Source organism: Parus major, chromosome Z (assembly GCF_001522545.3).
Source record: "Parus major isolate Abel chromosome Z, Parus_major1.1, whole genome shotgun sequence".
Taxonomy (NCBI): domain Eukaryota; kingdom Metazoa; phylum Chordata; class Aves; order Passeriformes; family Paridae; genus Parus; species Parus major.
The window spans coordinates 68,648,608-68,673,723 of NC_031799.1; the positions used below are offsets into that span (position 1 = coordinate 68,648,608).

At 37.7% G+C, this 25,116-nt stretch overlaps 1 protein-coding gene across 3 annotated transcripts in view; it reads right to left on the bottom strand.

Moving 5' to 3' along the window:
* Window positions 1–25,116, bottom strand: part of EPB41L4A (erythrocyte membrane protein band 4.1 like 4A) — a 120,713-nt gene that overhangs the window by 32,077 nt on the left and 63,520 nt on the right. For 2 of the 3 annotated variants that reach the window (XM_015653648.3, XM_033520482.1), the window contains exons 6-12: window positions 24,102–24,222; window positions 19,981–20,068; window positions 17,859–17,947; window positions 17,408–17,471; window positions 8,330–8,421; window positions 7,257–7,334; window positions 5,849–5,961 (exon numbers count right to left, since the gene is read on the bottom strand). In XM_015653648.3, coding sequence (XP_015509134.1) covers window positions 5,849–5,961; window positions 7,257–7,334; window positions 8,330–8,421; window positions 17,408–17,471; window positions 17,859–17,947; window positions 19,981–20,068; window positions 24,102–24,222 — 645 coding nt within the window. The remainder of the gene's footprint in view (window positions 1–5,848; window positions 5,962–7,256; window positions 7,335–8,329; window positions 8,422–17,407; window positions 17,472–17,858; window positions 17,948–19,980; window positions 20,069–24,101; window positions 24,223–25,116) is intronic. The other variant, XM_015653647.3, reaches the window with a different exon arrangement.

The following is a 25,116-nucleotide window of genomic DNA, read 5'->3' on the forward strand; positions in this document are numbered from 1 at the left end:
CTATTAATATTAATCTGTAATTTTCCTTTAGTTTACACATTCTGTTTCCACCTAATTGGCAAATTCAGACACTTCTTACAAAACTGTTATTATCTATAGATGTCAAGTAGAACAACAAAACAGTATCATCATTGATGTGGACCTCCTCTGGAGAGAATTCCAAGCATGTTCATTGAAGATAATGAATTAGATTGAGATTATAATACAGTATCTTCTGGACATGAGCAACAGCATCACAGTGTTGTTAATACAGCGGTACAAACCCCAAGTCATTTTGACTGGATAAAACAAAAATGTGATGTCTTAATTTAAGCTGGGAAAAGATTTTGCATGGTAAATTTTCTCCTCAGCCTCAGAGAAAGGATTTCTTCACAATCTCCTTCAACTTTCCATACCACCCCTTTGGCAAACAGAGTCTCTGGACCTTACTTCAACACAAATACTTGAGATTTTCTAAGGCATTTTTTGGGCTCATCAATTGGTTCTCTTATAGGTGAGATCTGCCAGTCTTCTGCAGAAATCAGCATATATATAACTTTTCAAACAAAGGAACTGATCTCAGTACTTCACATATTCCTCTGTGAGGAAATTTTCAATTAAATCACAGAACATCCTTTTATTACTTAACGGAGTAACAGAAACTTGTTCTCCAAAATGTATCATAGCAGTGAAACAACTGCCATAAAAACAGCCAAGGGTCAGATGATAAGGTAATAGACACCTCCAGAAGTGCTGGTTTGATATGTGTGGCAACATCCTTACCATTCTGCAGGCACCCACTCACCTCTGGGTGTCAGGTCATGGTGGGTAATCAGAAACTGTAATGATTGTCTCCAAGTGTGTTCCACCTGGTGCATCTTTTACTGACTACACTGCTGTTCTGCCAGCTTATACCTCTGTATGATATAATTACCTAATATAAAAGAGCAGTCTCCAAAAACACTGTCCAAACACTAAGCCCATTGCAAAAATGTAGGTGTATCACTGTTTCTTGCTTGCTGAGGCAATAGGCCTCTCAAAAATACCTTCGGCAGAAATCTTGAATATCTCATTAGTGGATGGTTTCCCTGGTTGTTTAAATATAAATATAAATATAAATATAAATATAAATATAAATATAAATATAAATATAAATATAAATATAAATATAAATATAAATATAAATATTTCTAATAAATTACTTTTAAATTACTTTTTTATTTATTATTATTTACTTTATTTATAAGAATAAAGAGTACTTTATCCTTACCTGGATAAGGTACTCTCAGGATTGACTGCACTGCACTGAATTTTTCCAGTGAGGTAAATGCACACACTTAATTCCCTTTTACAGCCATCTTGACGCTGATTTGTCCATTCAATTCACGCCAACTATTACATTTTTAAAAACTCAAGTGTCCAAAACCTATAACAGCCAACCAGGTATTTGTCCAAAGTATCAGCCTGGTACTTTGCTTGTCATGCCTGTTTCTTATCAGGTGAAGCCACTTATCTGACATTATCTGGAAGTAGTGTTTGTGTTTAAATCAAGTCATGAGAGCAGCAGATAGTGTGACCAAATGGAAAGCATGCAGTAAGTGCTCATGCTTTGCACCCTGAGCCCAAAAAACCGAATGGACTTCCATATGCCTACACCAGCACAAGCTACTCTGGCATAATGGCTTTTTTTATCATTAGTTTCTAAGCCTGTAGCCTTAAGAGTTTGTTCATCTCATGTTCCATGACTGCAATGCAGAAGCAGTCACATCCATCCTTTTACCAAACACTGGATTTTAAGTAAACTTGAAAATATAAAGCTCTAAGTATATAAATTAGGAAATAGCTAAAATCACCCCAAGATCTATTTTCTCAAACATCTTTCAAACCCAGTCTTATAATTTTCTGGGAAAAGACTTTGACTGGGCCAGACCAACAGTTCTACCTACCATGGCTACTAATAAGGTAGTAACAGGGATCTGCAGCAAAATGTGATTGCTTAAGGATTTTCACAATACATACAGTACTGTAATTGTAACACCTACACCTAGGTCTCCACCTGGCTTCTAAATCAGAATGGCAGCGCTTATTTTACACTGGTTTACACAACTACCCCGCATACAAAGGCAGGAACAAACCAAGTCCTCAGCTACCAAACAACAACAACAAACCCTAAGCAATGTGTTTTCCACCACTGAATAAACTCAGACCCACAGCAACAGGTCTGGTCACATCAATGTTTGTCCTGAGAGGATGTTCCCAAGGAGCTTTTCATGTTCAGCATTCAGCCAAAAGAATAACACTTCCACTCTACATCATAAAAGCTGAGCATTATCAGCCTGGCCCTAAGACACAAAGACAGAGAAGCGAGAGATCCTGTTCCATGTTTGAGTTCATTATTTGCAAGCAGAGCAAAATGCAACTGTAATTCTCTCTCAGCTGAAAGGGGAAAAATAAGCAAATTAAACAAGTTACGCTTATCTCACTCACAAGGCTTGACAGAACAAAACAAAAACTTCTTTCTCTAAATGAACACCAACTTGAATACCAGCCTAAACATACAGTAAAAAAAACCCTCATGCACTAATACAAAAACACAGTCTAAATCTAATATAAAATCATAGCCATTAAAGTTTCCTGATACCATTTTTCAACTACCCCTAGACCAATTGAGATATGAAATGTATTAGACAAGTGACAAAATGGAGGTTACTGCATTTTAAATCACTGGAATCTGTATTCTAGGAAAATAATCTGCCATGCTAACGCCAAAAGGTCTGCACTGTTCATCCTATCAGGAGAAGCAATCAATGGCAGTGGCTTTTATACACAAAAGATAGTTTCTCTCTGTTGACAGTATCATCTCGTTCAATCTCACTATTAAACCACAAATATTTTTACTGAAAACAGAAATAATATTTTCTGTCATTGTTTTGGCTGGCACCTGCTCCAGCTCTTAACCAAGACTTCATCAAGTGTCTGCAGTCCTACCTCAGTGTACTTTAGTGGACCAATGAGACAAAGAAACATTATTGTTCATCTCTGCTAGAGATAACTGATTTCTACCTTCAGGTAACAGAAAAAAATATAAAAAGCACATACTGTGCTTATAACACCAGAACATGTACACAAAAAGAAGCAACAAGGGAAAGGGTTTTAATTAGATGTCAGAGGTTAGAGGTTTTAGCACTTCACAGACATTTATCTGATGGAGGCAATGCCAATTTTATATGCTTCAGTCATGCTCTTGTTCTAGCTGTCCCCAAAACCACTGCTGTGGCTGGTCCCATCAGTGGTGCCAAAAGATTTAAAAAAAAAAAAAGATTAAACAAAATCAAAATGGCTAACTGCACTGGCTGCAAAAATGAAGCCTAGAACACATTTCACTTTGCAGTTTAAAAAAAAGATAAAAAGGGACAGAAGCAGATGAGGAAACATGCTGAACTAAGAGTAGATGGAAGGAGGTTATTTCATATGGGTTATTTGTGAGCTGCTGTTGGATTTGGGGAAGTAAATGGAAACCTGACTTTCATTCCAAAAAATTAAATTATGAGACTTTTTCCAGCTGGATCCTAACTAAAGTGGTATTTGACAGAAAATACTGTAAGGTAGATTTAATACATACAAACTAATATCACTCTGTTTAAAATGTTGGATAAGTCATATTTAACTTCAATACACCATAGTACAAATAGAAAATAAAGAACAAAGGACTAGCCATCAATGATGACTATCTGCATAATGTCATTGTGCAAAAGGAATATTTATTTGAAGAAGAAATGTCATTTAATTTTCTCAAACATTTTAGTCAGGGAAACTTTTACGTAACTCGTAAAACTTATTAGACTACCAGGTTAATTTCCAGGATGAAAAATAGTTTACAAAATAAAATCTACATTGTGATAACATATTTAAGCAAATGATGCTTAAAATGTGCCAAATAGTCTTGATTTATTGTGTAAAATGGACTTCATTATATCTAAGAACAACTTCAGGTGCAAAGAGTTAGATTTGTTTTATGCAATAGGTCACATGTTGTCTGACACAGTGAGGAAAAGCAGCATTAGAATTCATTCAGCTTCTGAAAGCCTGTTTAAATGGAGGAAGAGTATTCAATGTTTATCACTGTGAATAACAAAGACAAAAATTATTTATTTCTTTTTAAAAAGGAGAAAATATGCTTGTTCATAGGGCAAGATGGCATTTGAAAGACATAGCTCTCTTCCCTCAGCTCATATTTTGAGTGGGAAATGAAACAAATTAATTTAATATTAATATCATCTAAGTTAACACATTTTCCCCAGTGGAATATGACTTGGAATACATGGGTAATCAATTAAAGCTTTAATTTAAAAAGAAAACAAATGGAGGACAGAGATTGCACAACTATATGTAAGCAAATAGTGAAAAAGCAGACATTTTATTTTAAAGTCGGAGAAAGTATTTAAAGCCACCAAAATAGCAAACACATGTTGCCCAGAGAATTCTGCATCACATTACATCAGCAGAAGAGGCTACAGGAAGGTTTCAGGTTTTCCTCACACTTCCAGCCAAAGAGACCAAAAACAAAATGAACAGAACACATGCAAAGCCTTGCAGCAGCACAGACCCACTTTCACTGCCTGCACTAAGGCAAACATTATTTTAAACCAAGAGCTGAGTTTTAGCTGACAAAAAGCCACACAAATTTCCTGAAACAGAACCAGGGACTAATGAGGTAGGAAATGCTGTTTGGCTTGAACTGCTGCCCTAAGAACAGGACAGTCCAGCTGAAGAAAAAGTTTAAGTCATTAGGTTCAAGGATGAACAGCTTCTTGTCCTCTCAGACATGCAGTTAACACTGTACACAATGAAACATCACAATCAGAAGGCAAAGTAATTCTTCTCTTTTTACACTAAGTAAAACAAAACAAAATAAAATAAAATAAAATAAAATTTTAAAAAATATTATAAACTGGCTCTATTTTCTAAGGCTATTCTTTCACCTATGTTACATTTCAAGAGCAATCACAGCTAAAAGGTAGAGCACACTAGTTTTGTTTCTAAATCAAAAGACAAAAGACTGCACTCTGGAGGTTTCCAGAGGTATGTATCTGCTCTCTTTTTAAAAATAGGTTCTCAAATTCTATAGTGGCATATTAAACTACAATAAAAAAGAGATATTGTTTTTTCTCAAATAGCAAACACATAGGTGCTGTGTGTGCCTTCTGTCATAGATGAAGCTAAGCAAAATCCATGTAATCATATGTGCACCTGGAGTTTGATGTCTCTATTACCGAATTTCAGGAAGCATCCGTTATCTAGGGCATGACTTCTGTGATCCAAACTTAATCCTATCTCCTCTGTAAAAACTTCCAGCTTGCCATGACAGCTTCCACATACAGAACAGATTTCCAGCTCACGCACCTGAAGCATGTTAAAATTGCATGGCACTAACTTCTGTTCCACTTAAATTCAAAATAAAGGGATACTGTCCTTGACATGGTAAGAGGATGCACAAAAGTGGTACCTTGGATCAAACAGGCCAAACAATGGGATTTGAACTAAGACACATGGGTATAAAACTTGTTTGTGAGAGACAGGACTCCCGAGAGAAAAACATGTTCTCACTGCCTGTTTTCAAACCTCCCTCTCAACCTTTACATTAGACCTATTCACATGGGGTTTTATTCACTTTAATCCACAGCAACTCTTATTTTATCTGGAAAGCTAGAGGTTTCATATCCTGTTAAGTTTAGATACAAATACTGACCTAAGGCAAAACACAGAATCCATTCCAAGAGGTCCTCCAGGACACTGCAGCAGTTCTGAGTCACCTCATGATGACAAAAAGAACCAAAAAAAGAAGACATCTGCCCCTAGAAGGACCTACCTGTCTGTTGTGTTCTTTTGGGGTAAGTCTTGCTGCGACTTCTTTCAATGCTCTGGTCAGGCCGCGGTAGCTGCACAGAAGGGTCTCTGGTCATCCGCAATGATGTTTTGCCACTTCAAAACACAATAAAATCATGAGAAAGCACTTGGAAAAGTTATTAAAGAGGATCCTTAGACTGGAAAAAAAAAAAAAGTTATTAAATTGTCATCCTGTCTCTGGTTCTCCTGTGGAGTAGCACTACCCTGAATTTTGTTTTGAATCAGTCACTGGCAAAATCATCGATAGATTGTGCCAACCACTGCTATACTTGTGATTTTCAAGTGGAGATAATCCACTAAAACAAAATATTGGTTTTTTAGGAATGGCTTAAGCTAGCACAATGATATATATGGATACACAACACTGTCACTGCTTTTGGTGCAACAATAGGGACTAAAAGCAAAAAGGGAAGACAACCAAAGTTGTCAGTTCATGACTGTCACACAGCATGGCAAACCCAATCACAGATCATCCACGACATTTATTAAAATAGGAAGATGAACCGAACTGCACCATCAACAGCAATAGTTCAAACATAATTAACTGCTTCATGGCATGTTGCTTTTAATTGATTAGAAAATTCTTGCCCATACAAAGCTTTCTCCTCCCCAGCACCAGTGCCCTGCCCCAATCTGTTGAAGTGGTCCAACAGAAAAAAATTCCTCTGCAGTACTCTGGCAGGAATCCACTAAACTCCCACCCATTATCCTGGATGGGGTAATGCAGGCCAGGATCCACTACAAACACAAAAGCAGGACAATCATTGCCCTGCTATCCACAGCAAGGAGAATCTGGATAATGCCAGAGAATGATAACTCACATAATCTGGAATACGAAGTACGCAAAATGATGAAGATCTGCCTAACTAACAATTATCAACCTTACTCATTATGATCCATTTACATCTTGCAAGACAGTGAAAACAGTGCTCTTTATCCACCTTTAATTTCAAGTTTACAGCATCTTTCAAGGTTTAGAGCCCTGAACATTCATCCAGTGTTGTCACCTATTCAAGTCAGAAAAGATATAACCTCATTTTGGTATTCTCCAGTTGCCAGAAAAACCTCTCTAGGACATTAAAGTAATTTCAGAACTTATAAAGAGGTAAGGATTTAAAGAACTGTCAAATCTGCTCCCACTTTACCTATAGAATATAACAGGCCTCAAACTATTCTGGGGATCTGGAGAAGAAATGTTTATTTGTCTCAAAACTGCTAGACTCCCAAGGAGAATCTGTTAAAATGGTCCTGATTCATCCTTTGTCTTCAGAACGATACTGGGTCATATTCTGATTGGGGGTTTTCATTGGAAGAGGAGAAAAGAAATGAAGAAGGAGAAAACTGAAGTTTAAAAAATCAAAAAAATTCACCAGTACCGATGTTTATAACCTATGGATCCAAACTTGCTGACTTTTCTTGACAGAGAGTTTGATTCATTCTCTGGCACCCTGTGTAGTTTGAAAAATAAAATAAGAGAGTAAGTTGAACAGATAGGTCTGAATTACACTCCCCATCCCAGCTCAAGGAAAAAGAATATCAATTTGGGCTCAAACCAATTTTTTTTCTTCAAGCTCCTCTTCATACCTACCTCTAGACAGGCTCTTATGGGGTTGAAAGTCTCCCTTTTGTTCCCTCTTTTGTCCCTGTTTGTCCCCCCCAATTCTGACTACACAGCTCTTCATTTCAGAGTCAAGTGTAAATTGATAGCACCAGCAGACTTTCACCTAATTTTGGGAGAAGGCAAACCCACCCTGCCAGAGTAGTGAGACTGCAGGAGGGATTCTCAGTTCACTCATTTACAAGACTGTTAAAGGCAGCCCAGAGGATCCCATCTACCAGTTCCCAATTAGACATCTTAGCAAATTTCTCTTGGTGTTTTTTGCAACTGTAAAATCAAGTGCTTTGAAATATGCAGTACACTGGGAAGACTTTATACTCCTCAATAAGTAAGCAAAATGTTATAGAAATTCAGTGAGTTTCTATTAATATATATATATATAGATATAGATATAGATATAGATATATAGATATATCTTTATTTGTGCACTGTAGAAAATAATCATGTCTGAATTCCAAAGGCCTCCCTCAAGCCAATGCTGCTATAGAAAATCTGATGGTCAAGTACATCAAAATCTATATGGCAACTTAAATCCTGCCATATACATTTGTGAATATTTCTGATAAAGCCTACTATATGCAACCTGAAGCACTATTTAGAAAAGAATGCTAAGACAAAAAAAACCATCAAACTACCCAATTTTAAAAACACTGCTTCACATCACTGTAAACAAAAGGTGTAGGCTTTTAAAAGCATTCTATAACCAAGAGGACAAATGTGTTTCCAGGCAGGAAGCCTTTGTAACACCACTCTATATGTATAACACAAGGTTCCCACTCAGTGTAGGCTCTATGGAAAACACAACCTAACTTCTGCATCACTCACCTGAAAAATGTGTGATGCTCTACACAGCATTTCCAGAGATGTTTGCATGTGACCTTGTTACGTGCTTCAAAAAAGAAGGAAGTTTCATTGCACTGAAGATAAAATGAAACAAATTAATTTTCTTAGGGGGGATCCTGCCATTGAAGTGAATCTCATTTATTGAACACAAGATCCAACCATGGCATGTCAGTCCATGCAAGAAAAGAAATCAGCAAGACAAAAAGCAGGTTCTACAATTTTGTAGAATTCTTCATTTAAAATCAGTTTTCTTTTTGAAAACTAGAGAAGAGAAATTATTGAAACACTTCTGTTCCTTCATTCTTGTTCATATACGTCAACTTTTTTCCTAAATAAAACACACAAGGGGTTTTTTTTCAAAAATTATCTTTTTGATATTTTCTGAAACTGCAGCTCAGAAATATTCTGGTTAACAGCATAAAAAAGGGCAAGAATAAGTGAAAGAAAGGAACTCAAGATCTGTTATAAACTAATATGAAGCAATGACACAGGAAACACACAAAACATACATGTAGAAAAGGACCAAGGTAAACCTGAGGGAAAAAAACCCCAAAAAACAGAAGAAGGGGAGAGCTTTCTTTTTTAAAAAAGCTAACTTCAGAATAAAACACTCTGATGTGTTCACAAGAAATACCCTTCCATCTGTTTTTCACTTGGTGAATTCAAGTTCTTGGTGTTTCAGCTGAGATTTGCACAAAGAATAAGCAGTCCAGAGATGTCAGTGTGAGAGCTCAGCATGATATCACAGCCCCTGTAGCAAAACTGAGTCTAAAACCATTTCACCAAGGTGTGGGTTGCAAAGGAGGTGTGATTCACACCACCCTCAGCAGCTGATTTCAGACAATCTATGCCCTTGCCTTAGTTACATTCCTGCAGTCCCATCCACACACAAGTAAAGAGCTTGGGCAAGTTTCCACCCCTCCTCATTTATTATTGTTTATTATTATCTGCAAGCACCTTGCAAACTGTCAATTAATTAAATTTGAATTAAATTCTCTAGAATTCAAAATTTCACCTATAAGAAAAAAACAGTTATATCTCTATTAGTAGTTGTCAAGTAGCTTCACAAAACCACAAATTACCTCCTCAAGCAGCTTTACCTTCACCTTGAAACAAGTAACAGTAAAAATGACAGAATTTTGCACCTGTGGTTAGAAGAATAGAGATTTCATTCCCTGACAAGAAAAAAATAATTATACTGAAAATATACACATGAGCTTATTTTCTCCCATGTCTTATTTTAGTTAAATATCTGGTTGGAACAGCCCCATGGAATAGGCAAGGAATTAAAATAATTCTCTGGTCTTCCATCAAAAGCACATTTTACTCTCTATCACAAGGAAGAAGAATACAGGTAGTACAGTAAGACAAAAACCACCAAGGATGCTGAAACTTAGAATTCATCTCATACTGCTGGGGATATCACAGAATGACTTTGGCGTACATTGGTCCCATGAGTATGTTCCCAAAGTCCCTCAGGTTTGACAAGGGATCACCATCTCTCTGCAGGATTCACAAGTAAAAATAAGTTTAATTCATGAAAAGTAAAGGCTTCCTCAAAAATCTTAAAAATTGTCAGGGAGAAAAATCAATTTATCTTGGAGTCTTCCAGAGTAACAACATTGCTCTTTTTCCTCTGATGGCTAGAAACAAGAGTCTACCCACTTAGAAATCATAATGCCTTTTTACATTTTAAAACTTTTAAATAAAATATGTAAAGTGGTACTTTTAATTTGCTTATTTTGCGCATAGCAGAAAAGCAGCTTTGGATTTCATTATTTGATTTAAATTACAATTTCTATATCAGACTGTCATCTAATGATTTCATATAAACCTACACAACTGTAATCATCTTCAAAAGGTTAATATCTGACTGGACTTTAGTATTGCAAGTTTGATGCAATATGATGAGTCATCTTAGCTTCTGTTAGGAAAAAACTCAGTGATTCACTTTTAATATGCAGGGTCTTCTTCCTTTGTTCACTCCTACTTTTAGGCAAAGAATCTTCTGTTGCACTTAAATTTATTTAATTACATAATCACAAAGGAAGGAGTTCCTGGGATGTGGGAAGGGAGTGGCAGAGAGAAGCCAGGTATGATTTTTTTTATTTTTTTTTTAAAGGCAATTTGTAAAATAAGGTTGTTCTGCCATATTTTACTGTTAGACCAGTTTGAATGCCACTGGCATTCAGTGACAGATTCCTGTTGGAAAAAAAGTTCTATTTGTCCATTTTGTCTTCTTTAAGTTACAGTTTTAGAGTTTTCCCATACACAGAGCAAAGAGCATGAAAACACATGAAAATCAGTGAGTGACAATAAAGGGAGCACATAGTTACACTGTCATATCATAGAAAGATATGACCAGCAAAAATTACTGATTCCATCATATGAAGGCATAATTTTCTAACACAGAAGAAAGTTTGCCCTAGCTGGTAAGAAAAACTTTGATGATGCTGAAACATCTAAACTTAGTATTCAGCAATCAAGGGCACTCAGGCAGGGTAAAAAAAAGGGGGGTAAGGGAGTGAATAACCTTATAGATCCAATTTACCAAAATGTAATGGAACTCAGATCTGGGAAGTGAAACAATTGCCTAAAAATCATGAGACAGACCAATAAGCCTTCTGATAACACACCCAGGCTTATTTATTTGAATTTGAAGAAAAAACATGTCTGAAAACTAATGGACTCAAAACTGATGCTTGCAATAACTCAATAACACAATTAGATTTTATTAGAGAGGAAAAAAGGCTTAAAACACTCATTACAAGGGAAACAATCCATAATTTTTTCACCATTTCTTAGCTTATCTGGGAAGGATTCTGTACCTTACTGCAACCAAGTCCAGTGCGACACTACTTACAGCACAGACAGGTTTAGGACTTCCTCCATCCTTTTAGGACTATTTAAAGCTTGTAACAGTAGGGATTACCCTGGCAATTTATAAATGCTTATATAAAAAGTAAGCAGTACTGAGAACAGCAATGCCTTTCTGGTTTAACATTTCTCCCCCAAGGGAATGAATTGATTTATATAGGTAAAGTAAGGATGGCCTTACCTGTTAAATACATGACTTTTTTTTTCCAATAAAAGACAACGTTTTTAGCATTTTGAACACTGCAATTTCCTACATGTAGTTACACCAGTGTTACGTGGGTGTTTTGCTTATTATTCTCATATAGCTGAACCAAACAAAACGAAGACCAATTGTAATTTTACTAATGATTTATAGGAAATGTCACTTCCAAAGTCATTCAGTGCTGTTTGGTGCCTCACAAGCTTCTCCTGGCTACTCATCCTTCGGATTTCAGAGTGCCCAGTGTACTAAAGGTGAGGCACTGTAAATCATGAACTGTTTCCAGAGCAGTCCTGGCTGTCTGCACATTTTAGAGATCTCTCTCCTTTGAACCATCTTGGTGTTTGTCTATTCTTTCAGGAAGCCCATTTTGCTAATCAAACAAGTAGAAAACTACTCATTTTTGTATGGTTATTTTCAATCCCATCTGTGAATTGCAGGAGCAAGGGAGGGCCGGGATGGTGAGACCGGAGGCTGTGAAAGGACCCTTGCAGAAAAAACCAAGCTGTGGGGCTGCTTCCTCCTAACCCTGACAAAGACGCACTCTGAAAAACAACGTGAGGATGAGCATTACATACCCCTCCCCTTTTAGGTGCTCTGAAAACCCACAGTCTCCAAAACATGCTACAGCTCATATTGATAGAACCTCACCATCATTTTTACCCACAGGAGGAGAGAGACCAGCACAGTGCATGCAGATAGCTGCCTACACTACAAGCTTACACACTGATAGACACTGAAGCCCTTCCCCATTTTATGCTGGCTTCCAGACCAGCCAGAAGACTGATCTGGCAGGGCCTTTAAGACCTTCACTAGAAAGCTGTGATTCAGAACAGCACTACACCCTGAGACCCACGCCTCTCAAGTGAAAGACTGAAAGCATGTTACTAAATCCTTTGAAGGAGGAAAGTCAGAAGCGACATTGCTCTACCTAAGCACAGAGCACCCCTGGAACAGCACACAAGTTCAAGAGTGCTTGGCAAACAGCTTCCTTCTTGCTTTGCCACACCAGCTTGATTACACAGCTTTCAGGCTGAGAGCTGCTTTGTGCCCAGCTAGCTCAGTTCCCAGGCAGGGCAAGCTCAGCTCCACCTGGAAGTCACACACTAAATGAGAGCTATTCCATTTGGGAGCCAGAAGACCCCCCTGTTCTTGGAGTTTATGGATTATTCCCAGGATAAGAGGCACTGTCAGTAGATTTACACCCATTCCAGGGAGCACTGACCCCACCCATACAGCAAAAATTATTTGAGAATCACTGATCCAGAGCAGGCTTTGCTACCCTAATTTACGAAACATTTACGGGCTCCCAGCAATGCAGGCACAGATGAAGAAGAATACCCCAAAACCACAGTAGGAACTGTGCCAGCACACACACCACTCCTCCCAGTCACAGTGGGTGCTAATGCTACATAAGGAGGGACCTTGCTCCATCACAGGGCACGATGCATGTACACATGCTACATCTGCATATGTAAGAATTATTAACACTGGCTCTGAAGCTACTGCTTCAGAACATTATTCCTTGCCAGGTTAGGCACATACCTGAGTACCATCAACTGTTAATTCCAATAAAAAGTATTCTGTCTTTAGATATTGACATATGCAGACAAATCACAGCTTGTATAACAAGCAATGTACTATTACTGGTTACTCAAGGTCAATCTTTAGGAACATTATACCAAGGTGGGAATTAAAATTGATAAAGCTGTACCAGTTGCATGTCAACATTGAAACAAACATATCTCAGCTGTATATTACAGCAATTCAAAAATACTAAAGAAAAATTAGAAAACGAAAAAGCTGAAGAATCACCTTAGTGTCACTGAATTTTATTCTATGCCGGCCTTAAACCAGTCTTACAGTCCTTCTATGATGGCTCAGGAAGTGAGTAAGAAAAGACAAGAAAACCCCTAAGCAACTAAAACAAGCCAAAACTGTTTAATATGATATATTAATATCACCGTGCTTGCTCACCTCCACCCTTTACTATCACTCTGAATTAAGTGGGTGCAACTGCAAATGATACAAAAGTCATTAGCAATTCTTAAACCCTAAGAAAAATCAAAATTCTATTTTTGTCTGGAAACTACTCATACAACACACATTGGACTTAAGACTGAGAGTAACATATCTTCAATTCCTGCTCAATCTTCCCAAGAAACTACAGAAACAATAAATCAAATTAGAAGTTCCTGGCTGGAACTTGTAACTCAGGATGGAATACAGCATTTGATAGGAAAAGAAGGGGTACAGCTGAACCACCTTATTAACATAATTTATTTTTAAGACTTATCACACTTATGAAAAGCAGACTAAAAAGACAACGCACATTTATAGTGTTTTCTAGACTATTTAAAAGAACAAAAAAAACCCTGTATTTAGACAAGTTTCAGCCACACAAAATGGGGAGGATTATGTACTTTAGAATTGCATCAGTGGTTGGTACTGCTCCTGAAGAGTCATTACTAATTTCTGCTTGTGCATTCAGCTGAGGGCGGCCTCTTCATCTGAATATGGAAGACTGCAGAGGAAATATGTGTAAATAATTTTTAACTGCACAGATTGGGAGACTGTTCTGACTTGAAAATACCGAAATTTCAAGATGTCTTGAAATAAAAATTTCAGAACTCAAAAGGACCATTCTCTTACAGCAAAAACGATGAAAGCAAGTGTTTTGCACATTGAATTGTTCCTGTTTTGTGAAACAGGAGAAGTAAGAACAGAAGTTTTGCATAAACCCTGCTAAGGAGTGAAATCATTCATGTGCATGTTCAGACACAGAGCAGCTAAAGTAAAAGGTGCAGTTACACAGAAGGGCACTGGGGTGCAGGGAACAGAACAAAAGTAGTTGGTACCTACAGGCAAAAAGGCTCCACATCTCTCATTCCTGCCTATTATTACATTTACATTCCCAGCCTACACAGTCTATCAAAGCATGTTTTTTTCTGTTTCCTTTCATGTCCCTAGCTGAGAGAGAAAACTAGGGATCAGGCCATGCTCCTCACATGGGGAAACACAGGAGGTATACTGGGCACCCCTTCCACTACTCACTCCCACATAGAGCATCCATTGTGATCAAGTTCTGTTTTGCTGGTGGAGAGGAAAAAGCTTTGGCAGCCACCTGTGTTTCTGGATTGTTTCCAGCAAGGTCGCTCAACAGACATGCTGCCAGAAACTCTGCACATGCATTAGATGAATTTCTCAGTTTTCTGAGAAAGAAACTTCCTTAATCTTCAAAAATTCTTGGCAATTTTTTGTCACATTCAGGGAATGTGAACATGAGTGGTCCTTGGAGGAGAAGGGTTCCTAATTTCATGCTGATACTTAGAGGTGCCAGGGAAGACCTAACACATTTATAGCTCAGAATTCATAGCATGGATTAATGCAGGGGACAAATGAAATACTGATTCAATGATTAACACATGATTAAAAAAGCTTCAGTCTCACATGTCCATGGATGGCCAAATATTAAAGGCAGTATTTTGTTTATGGAGGGGCAACAGCAATGGCCCTGGAGAGAAAACATGTAATACAAGCAAAGTAGTGAAATGTAGAACCAAAAAACTGAAGGCCATGCTTGTACACAATAGCAACTGGTGTGCAGGAAAAAAACATGAGGTAGCTAAATATACAGAAATTATTCCCATGGAAGAGACATGAAGAAGTACAAAAGGTTACACTGCAAAACAGAAAAGCCAAAGCAACTTACTTATTTATAAGACACTAAGCAATAACAACTTCTGCTCAGCAAACATCAAGTTCATGAAAAGTGAAGTAATGTAACAAGAAAATGAGCAGCCACAGGTCTGGTTGACACAGACACCCAAGAATGTGGGGTTGAGGTAGTCTGAAGGCATGGAGTTGGACATTTAGATGGCTGTCTGTCAAGATAGGGATGTCCATTTCCACCCCTCTAGTGGAAAATACACAGATCCTTCTGGCATGGCTGAAAAATTTCACACCCATCTCAGCAAGCAACAATAAAGCTACCACAAGTAACTCTGTTGAGAGGAAGAGCAACACTTTGCTGGTACTAAAGGCACCAACAGGTTCCCCTTCATGAGCAGTGAAAGGTGACAGTGTGAATAAGGGTAGCTGGTATGTGTGGAAACATGGATCAAAACCCACCCTGCAGAGAGTTTTTACAACGTATGGAAAACATGATTCACACAAAGCACTTGGTTCACTCAGAAATAATCTGCTCCATTAAATGGTGTTAGCTCCTTCACTTTATGTCATAAAGTTTAATTTAAAAACATGGAAAGTCCCTGTTATTTCTACTCCTCCTGAATCTCTTCTGGAGCTCTCTACAACTAACCAGCAGCACACAAAACATTCCAGAGTTGGTATACCACATCTGATACAAGGAAAGTATTAATTCCCTGAGCTGTAAAGTGATATTCCAGGAGGCAGGATGGAGTGAAAATGGCATATATACTCATAATATATTCACATGTCACATGAGAGGAGAAAGTTTATAGCATTTATTCCAAAAAAACAAGAGGAATAAAATAAATTTGTGAAGCAGATTTTTTAAGATTATTGGAACATATATTCATACAAATGCACTGATGAACTTTTCCTCCTCTGCATAGAACAGCATAAATTTTTATGATAACTTTAATCCAGAGACTGGGGTTACTGTCTGCTTATTTCAATATATAATTTTGTTCAGAGCACCCTCAGACTGTTAAAAAAGGGAAAAAGAAGATTTTTCTGGGCCATTTTGGCCTCTCCTTATCTTGTTAGGATACGAAGTGCTATGGAAATACTTCAGATTAGTATTAGTTGCAAAGGCAAATTTAATGAAAGTACACACCCCTGTACTTAATGTTCTCTTCAACAATTTCCTAGAAATACCTGTTGAGGCTTGAAACTACCAAGTTCTGTAAAAATGTCTGCCTTATGATCACAATGGTAAGAGTTCACCAGTCATCAATATTCACAGCCTCAACTTTTCCAAAACCTTCCAGGTTTTCTACTCAACATGTTAAACCTTTGCAATTCCACATGTTTGAAACAAAAACTGTGGAAATGTGGCAACAAACAGAAGCTACAGCATCACTCCAAGTTGAGCTTGGACTTGCTTACACTGATATATGTATCAATGAACTATCACTGACCCTTTACATGAAACACCATGAGAAGTCTTCCTGATCTTCCCCTAGCCTTTAAGTAACTCTCCTATTTCAACAAACACACCTTCAGAAATAAAATTCCCATAGATTGCCACACCAAATATAAATAAGTCATTTGGGATTAACAAAAGCAGGATTTGTCAAGACATCTGCAAAGACACAAGAAATGCTGTCCACAACGGGAGCAAGACAAATGTCCTCATGGAAAAACCATGGATGAGACTGACAACCATTACAAAGATGAACAAAGACACAAAGATAAACAGTACAGGCTATGTTTGCCAGCAGGTTAATACTATTTAAAACTATAAACTTTCATGTTCCAAAAAGGCATACAAAATATTTTCAAAAAATAATTCAGCCAACTAAACTTATAACTAAACCAGACAGCAAAAACCACAAACTGACTCCAACTATGTTTATTATTACATTTTATTATTTTTTCCTACATTCTCAACAGTCTCCTCCTGACCCTACTCCACATGCTTTATAGGGGATAATTTATTGGGATTTTTTTTATTTATTTTTTTTTTAATTTACTGTATCTTAAAACCTCCTCTCTTGCTATCAATCTGCTGTCCTTGCCCCACTGGAACCAACATTACTTTCTCTCAAATTATCTAAGAGCAAACTGATGTTAAACTCTGACAAAAGGGTTTCATGCTATATAATGTGGCTGCCTGTTCTGTGCCTGAGAGCTTTGTGAGATTCCCTTCACCTACACTTGGTTTCATACAGTAAATTTCAATAAGGCAAATTAGACTTTGATAGACACACTAAATTTCCACCTTCATTAGACCTAAAATTATTTTTTGATCTTTTCAGGCCTAAATAAAAACTTACATCTTTTCCCAGGACTCGAAGTTCAAACTGTGTTTCCTTGAAGTGAACTTTTGTAATTCTAGGCCTGTAATATTGAGAAAAAAAGACAGACAGAACTCCATGAGTTTCTCATTTCATGCACAATAAAATAAAAAGCTGTATGCATTTCCATACAAAGACAAAAAAAAAAATTCACAAGTAGATTTATTTTTCAGATATGCCCCAGATGCTAGCAGACAATTAATGATATGTAAACATTTCAGCATGAGTACGGTAAAGGTGATCTACTGTTTTCAATACCTGGATTATCAAAGAATTAGAAATCTACATAATCCAGAGAAATATTAAGAATTCTGTGTATACTTTTTTCATATTGCTATGATTAACCTTTCAAGTAGATACCACGAATCACAGACTTCCATACAACATTGTCATTGTTCGAGTGCAGACTGCACATTTAAATAATACATACCAGAAATACTTTCCTACTTGTTTTTTATTCTTGTAGACAACAACTCCTATGGGTGTTAATCCTAGAAAGTATTCAGATTTGTTTTCACCCTAGAAAATAAAAATCTATGTTATTCATGCAGTTTTAAGTAGAATAACAGTATCAGTACAATCCAGTGAGAAAGTCATCCTGGTGCCTTGAATATACTCCTGTAGATCACTTGAATATCACTCTGTACAAATGGGGAAATTGTACTTGATGTACTGATGAAAACTGCTATATGAAAATTTGCAGTTCTGAGGGAAAAGAGGCAAGAAAATATGGCAGTGAGGGAAAGAATGGGAATTTCATGCCATGCTGAAAAAAAAACAAACAAAACTTTGGTTTTTTTTGTTTTTTTACTGAATTAATTTTTGCTATTGGTAAAGAGCCAAAACTCACAAACTGAACTCCTTATTCAGGCATGAATGAAACAGATATCACAACTTTCAGCTGCAAGTAAATAGTGATTTTCTGACTTTTACAACCACACAGCTGCCTTCCCACTCCTAAAATAGTGTCAGCTGCTGCTGCCTCCAAGTGAACTAGCTCCTTTTGGGAGAGCCAAGCTTCTTTTTTGTTGTTCAGAAAAGGCACTGGCATGCAGGGAACAGCCATATTCATCAGATCCCCTGAAGGAAAGGATGTCAGGATTCCTGAAGTCTGGATACAAATCTCAAATTGCACTGGGAGAGAACAGGGTGAAAGCCCTGCTTCTGAGTGGCAGAAGGTCCCTACCTCCACAATTTACAGTCCAAAACCAAAAGCAAAAACCAGAAAGCAGTACAAAATTTACAATTTTTGTACAATTTACAGTACAAAACCAAAACCAGAAGCAGCTCACAGCTGAAGGAGTGAAAACCCTAGTGCAGGAGGTTAAAAGAAAGTCAGCTTGAAAAGAAAGTGAACTTTCAAATTCACCTGCCTACTTGAGGCAGCGAGGAAGAGCAAATGAGCAAAAGAGGAAAATAACTGCATCTCATCATGTGTGCAGCTTCAGTCTCAAATGAGGGCTTCTGCAGCTGCTGTAATGTGAGTAGGAACAACGATGTTCACAGGTTACCCAGGCAGGGATTTCATTGCACAACAAAAGCAAGTTATGAGGCAAAAAAAAAATTCCAGACTGTACTAATATAACATGGTTTTGTTGGTTCATGTTGGATCTTGTTGCAGTAACTCCCCAGCTTTCTGTGGGTGGGAGGGGAACAAAGCCTGGGATATGAACACAATTAAGCCATAGGGTGCGTTAAAAGGTACTTTATATTGCAGGCTACACATTTTTTCAGAGGAAATACATAATCTTAATCAATTTAATCTTCAGTAGTATCTTGATTTCTTTCTTTTCTTTCAAGTACTTTTACAAAGTACTGACATCTAACTCAGTGAGCTATCTATACTACACTCCCCATTTGAACTTCTGATCTTCTTTTATTAAAAAAAAAAAAAAAAGCCCGCCACAAGCAGAATAATTCAAACAAGATAGAAGGATGTTTCCTCCAGGAGCACATAGCCTCCAGGTGATGACTTGGATCTAATCCCAACATACATGCTGACAGACAAAAGAAATGGAGGGGTTTTCTGAGGCAATACAGACAACCTGCAATGCTGCATGATACAACATAGAAAAAAATGGAAACATACTCTGGATCTTTAGTAAAACCTAGATAACAAATATTTTAAAAAGCCAGACATGCTACTGGTACTCCACCCTAATTTTTTCAATGGTATTGAAAAGTTTCAGGACACACTTGTTCTTATTTAAACAAAAATAATGTCCAAATTCTTCTGTCAAGTACAAAGATGATAACCCTCACTTCATGCCTCCTGACACTTGCACAAATTATTTCCTTTCTATCTGAATTGATTTTCCAGAGTACAACTGATTGGTTTTTATAGGCATAACACAATCACAGCATTTAATGTGAAAATCATTAGGCTTTTGTATGTATGAATAACTGAATCCTCTCCATCTGTACTATATGTGCTCTTTTGCATTTCTTGAGTAGTATTCTATGTTCTTTCCAGTTATCCTGTGGCAACAAAACCGTGGTAAGTACTGTTTCACACATTACTGCAGTAATTATTTTTCACAGTTAACACTTACATAAACAGGATGGAGATCCACTCCATACATTTCCAGAGACTTGGCCACACCTAAGTAGTTCACTTCTGCCTCAGCAGGAACTTGACCCCTGTAAACACAATTACTTGTAAGCCTCTTGCAATTCCAATCAATATATCAAAATAGATCATATTAATAAATATAGTTTTCTGGACATATAAGCAGACCTTCTTACCAGTTTTTTAGACTGTCATCTTTTTTTCAACACTGAGGTTCTTACTCCAAGTAAGACTAGATCTCTGGTGGTCTCCTACCACAGACATAAATGTTATCTATACATACAGAGTTTGCCTAGTGCAGTAATAACCTTTTCCTTGCTGTCACAGACACACTTCACACATTTCATTTTTAGGCTTCAATAAGCAAAATAATTTTTTTTTCCCCAAAAACTACATTTTTATTAATAAAGCAGAAATAGTATGACTCATTGGGGTACTATTTCTCCATAGCAGTAGTGAAGCTCCTGAAAGCAAGGTTCACAACTTCAGATAGATTATTACTTTCTCCATAAAATCTTACCTATTGTAAGTCACACCAGCTGGTAGTACCCAGGTCTGCTACACTGAAAACAAGATTTGGAGTCTGTCTCATGAGATTAGCCATTTCAAAGATCCTGCCTGCCTTCCTAGCTACAGATATCAATCCATCAGTTTAAAAGTACCACTAGCAGGAAGCAATTGGGAAAACTGGTGAGGGAAAACTTCTGGCTAGTAGGAACGTATTTGACATTGCTGACAATGGATTCATTTTCAAAAAGAACAAAACAGCTAAATAAATTCAAAGCCTTGTCCTCAGACTTTTATTTGCTCCTCCCTTAATATCTGTCACAGACAAAAGAACAAAATTCTCTTTTGTAAGCTTGAAATAGTTGAAGCCATGTTTTTATTTTCACTTCTTCTCAATAATTCTCTGAAAGCAACTGGACTGTTATTGGGGAACTACAGCACATCTTTTTAAAATATCAGCTCAAAAAGATGGATGTCCTGCTTCATCCTGTTCATTTTCTTGGGGAAATACTTTACTGGATGTGCTACCTTTCAAACTCAAGGTGTGAAGTAGAGCATTCTACATTCAACAACTTGACCAAAGATCTGGAGAAGTCCTGCAATATGCACGTTCTTGCTTCTTGTGTCACCATTCTCTCTAGCCTAGAAGCTACCATCCAAGTTTTCCCAACTTTGTGTTATGGCTGATAAAGAAAAGAGAACTTCCAAGGTCAAAGAAGTGAAACTGCAGTGCTGGCATGAGTGCAATGGATATTTAAAGGTATTCAAAGGCATTTAAAATTCTTTCTTTGTATCTGGAAGATGGACTGCTTCAGCTCATCATATCTGTGTAGCAGCACTGCCACTTTTCCAGGTGCTCTTCTCTCCAAGGACTCCTGGAAAAGCAGCAGACCTGAAGCTTGTAAGAGAAATCCCTTTCTTCAAATGATGTGTCATTCATTATCTGCATTCAGAACATGCAGAAAACTGAATATTTGACACATCAATAATGTCACATCTTTTATACATTTTTGCTATAAAAATTTACTCTGCAGCTTGATTTTTAATTCAAAGTCTTGCAAGTAGGTCTCAGAAATGTAAGTGAAATGTTCACAGGGGCTGTACTGTCTCACTGAGTTTACAAGCAGGCTAAATATCAGTCCTGAGCAAAGTGGATTACCCTATTACTGAATTAGTGCTAGAATACAACACCAATTTAAATCCTGCTGTTAATCTTCCCTTACTGACCAGGCTTAGAAAAATGCTGATGAACTTACTTCTCTATTCTCACCTGCTTCTGAAAGGACCAAAAGGCTCAAATGTCAAATAAATGTTTGAGTATGTTTTTATAAATACTTTCACAGTAATGCGTCATGTATTAAAAACTGCATTTGCAAAAATACCGAAAGAAGCAAAGATGTGAGCTAGAGCTTCTGAAGGAAGCAGATGGAAGCCAGAGGTAGAAGTCCTCCCAAAAATAGATGGAGAAGTCAGAACATGAAGGGAACATGTCAGGAACTGAAAGAACTTCTCTTAGCACAAAGGGTGTTTCACTTTTATCGTGTCTGAAAACACAAACTCTCCTCAGCATCACACATCCCAAAACTAAATCAGTCTTTGCCAGTGGGAACGACAGAGCTGGCAAAGTGACAGCACACACTCCTTTGAATGGACAAAGGGCACCTGTGTGCCACTTGAGGCCCTAAACAACATCAAAAGCTACTTCTAAAGCTAAATATCAGGGCATTTTTGCTATGCTTGTGCCCCACTGGCAGCATGAAATGTTGATTCAAAACACAGCAGCAGCTGACTTGCCAAGCACCAGTGAGTGACAGATCTTCCACAGTCTGAAATGGACACTGTCAGCAGTGCAACACCAGCTCTCCTGTCAGCATTGAGGGATTCTCCCTCTCCTCCAGCACCAAGTGTTTGCTCCCTCATGTGTGAGCCCCAAAGTCACTGCTTGATCTTCCAGATGTGCCTGACAGTATCATGTCACCTCACACTGCTCTCTGACCTTGGAGCTGTCATGCTGGCTTATGGATGGGACAACAATCAGACTAGGCAGGCTGCAGAGCCAGAAACCCGCTCTGACTTCTTTCTTCATCTTCCTTGCTTTAGAAACTTTTTCAAAAAACTGCATCCTTACCAAATCTCCAAATAGCTGTTGTGCTGTGCAAAAAAAAAAAAACCAACAAAAAACCAAAAACTGAGAGGAAACATGCAACCAAAACTAGCTTTTCTCTATACAACCAAGAGAAGGAAGGCATATGCAGTGCCATAGCAATGCTGAAGAACAAAAACAACAAAAAAACTAACAACAACAAAAACACACACACTATCAAAAAAAAGCTCCCATGTCTCCAAGCTGGGATCCAGAAAGAATACAGTTCTTCAATACCATATCACAAATCTGTCCTTAAAATGTCTCTTGATTGATGAGACAATTTGGGATCCCCTCAGCCATTGCAGCTTCTAATTTCTTAGCTGTGTCACCAGTGTAGATGGTAAGAGTTGGGCTGAAGTAGCAATGAGTACACCTTGACTTTCCTCTCTTCTGATGCTGCTAAATCCCTGACACCTAACTGCAGCCAAGCAGCAGAACAGTACCTGAGCTCCAGATCAGTAAGTGCTATTACAGTGATCACTTCCCTTCACAGCCACTGGCATCTCAACATAATGACTACAGAAACTTAAGAGAGGGAAATGGAGGCTGCTTAGTTCACAGTAATTCATCTCAAGTCTCATTTCTCACAAACCACTTCTGTGGTGTTGAACCGAACAAACTAGCTGTGACTCAGTTTCCAGTCTCTGGAACAGAACACTCACAGAACTACATGTAGTAAGTTCTCTGAAATGTAACAATTAGTATAAAGCTGTCATGTGACCACACAGAAATAATTACTGACAACAGACTCTCTTCCCTGGAAGAGAAAGCTCAGGTCAACATGGCAACTGGCTCAGACTCCAGTTACTGGAAAACTTTTCAGAGAACAGCTGTGACCCTGAGTTAATACCTATTCTCATTAAACAAGATACATATAACATTAACACACAGTGCTACAGGCAAAAATTACTCAACCTTTATCCAGACTGTGGTTTCATTATAGCACGAAAATCAAGAAATTTAGTTCTACCACAAGATGGGTAACTGATTCTCTTTGACAAAGGCTATGATGAACACCGTCATGAAAGGGTCCTTACAGCTCTCACCTTCATAAATGGTTTTATCTCAATTGCACCCAACATGGATTTCTTAGAAAAAGCTTCTCTACACTTACCAGGGACATGAACTTGGAGATAAGCAAGTGAATGTTTATTTTGGCTCTATGTATGGTTGAATTTCTGGCATATGTTTTATTAAAACTGCTGGCTCTGAAACACCCATACCTATGTCTGACACACCTCACATTTCCAGTTATTGTCCTACTCAGTTCCTAAAAGAACAGCTTCAATATGTAAAATCTTTTCTGCTTCTGAGAGGTATAACTGGATTCCCTGTGTCCTTTCCTCAAGTCTAGAAACCTCCACTCTGCACACAGGCTATTCCTCCCCACCTACCTAGCATCCCTGAGTCTGCTGTTACCTGCCAAGCTCCCAACAGAACTGAATTCTTACATCAGAGTCTTGTGTATCCGCTCTATGGCATCCTCCAGCTCTTCCTTCTGGTCGGGAACGAAGCGGTACTCAGAAACGTAACCTGCCGTGTGCTTGTATGGGTCGTAGTCCCCCAGCTCAGCTACAGGACACAAGATGAAAACAAAGGTCACCTGTGCTGTCTCTCAGACAAAAAAATACATTATATAATCCACCTACTGGTGCCCAGCCACGCCTTTCCAGCTGATGACCAATTTAGTGAGCAGTCAGATAAGAAAAAAAAGAAAGGAAGAGAATACAGAACTATTCACATCAGCACACATAAAACCAAGAAAAAATTGTCTTCACTCATTTTAAAAGATACATAGAAGGTTAGAGCAAGAAAGAGGTAGAAGCCTTGACTGGAAACCTACTGCTTCTGTAGGCCAGACAAAATTCTGACCAAGCCAGCAAAGTTTAAATTCCATGACATTACTTGGCAGCATATGCAAAACAAGTGTAGAAGAAAAGTCTAGTTTTGTAGTATCTGTGCTCTCATGATAAACTGCAATATTACTGGCAGAAGCAATCCATATTATTGCTGGGACTTTAACTTAAGCTGGGGATACAAATGGAGATAAATATCCTGAGAGTCCTAGAGGGAAGAACTTCTAATGGTAACTGCTTCTTGTGAAAAAACACAAGCTTTCCTTTTTCAATAAAATATCAGTGTGTTTCCTGGATCTCAAATTCACTTTTTAAATAAAAATAGCTTTCAAAGGACTTCTCCTAAAGAAATATTATGACAAATAGCCAATTTTCTGAAATTTTCTTTAAAGCAACCCTGAATTTGTACACATTAGTCATGTCTGTTCATATGTAGTAATATAATTATAAAACAAATACGCACCTTGGCCAGAACTCACATCTAATGATCTTAACTATAATTGCATCTATCTGAGAAACTCTCCAGATGTTAGTATTTAAATTTTTTTATAACCCTGGGTAATATCTCTACACTGGGTTATGGATGCTAAATTCTGACAGTGCCTGTACA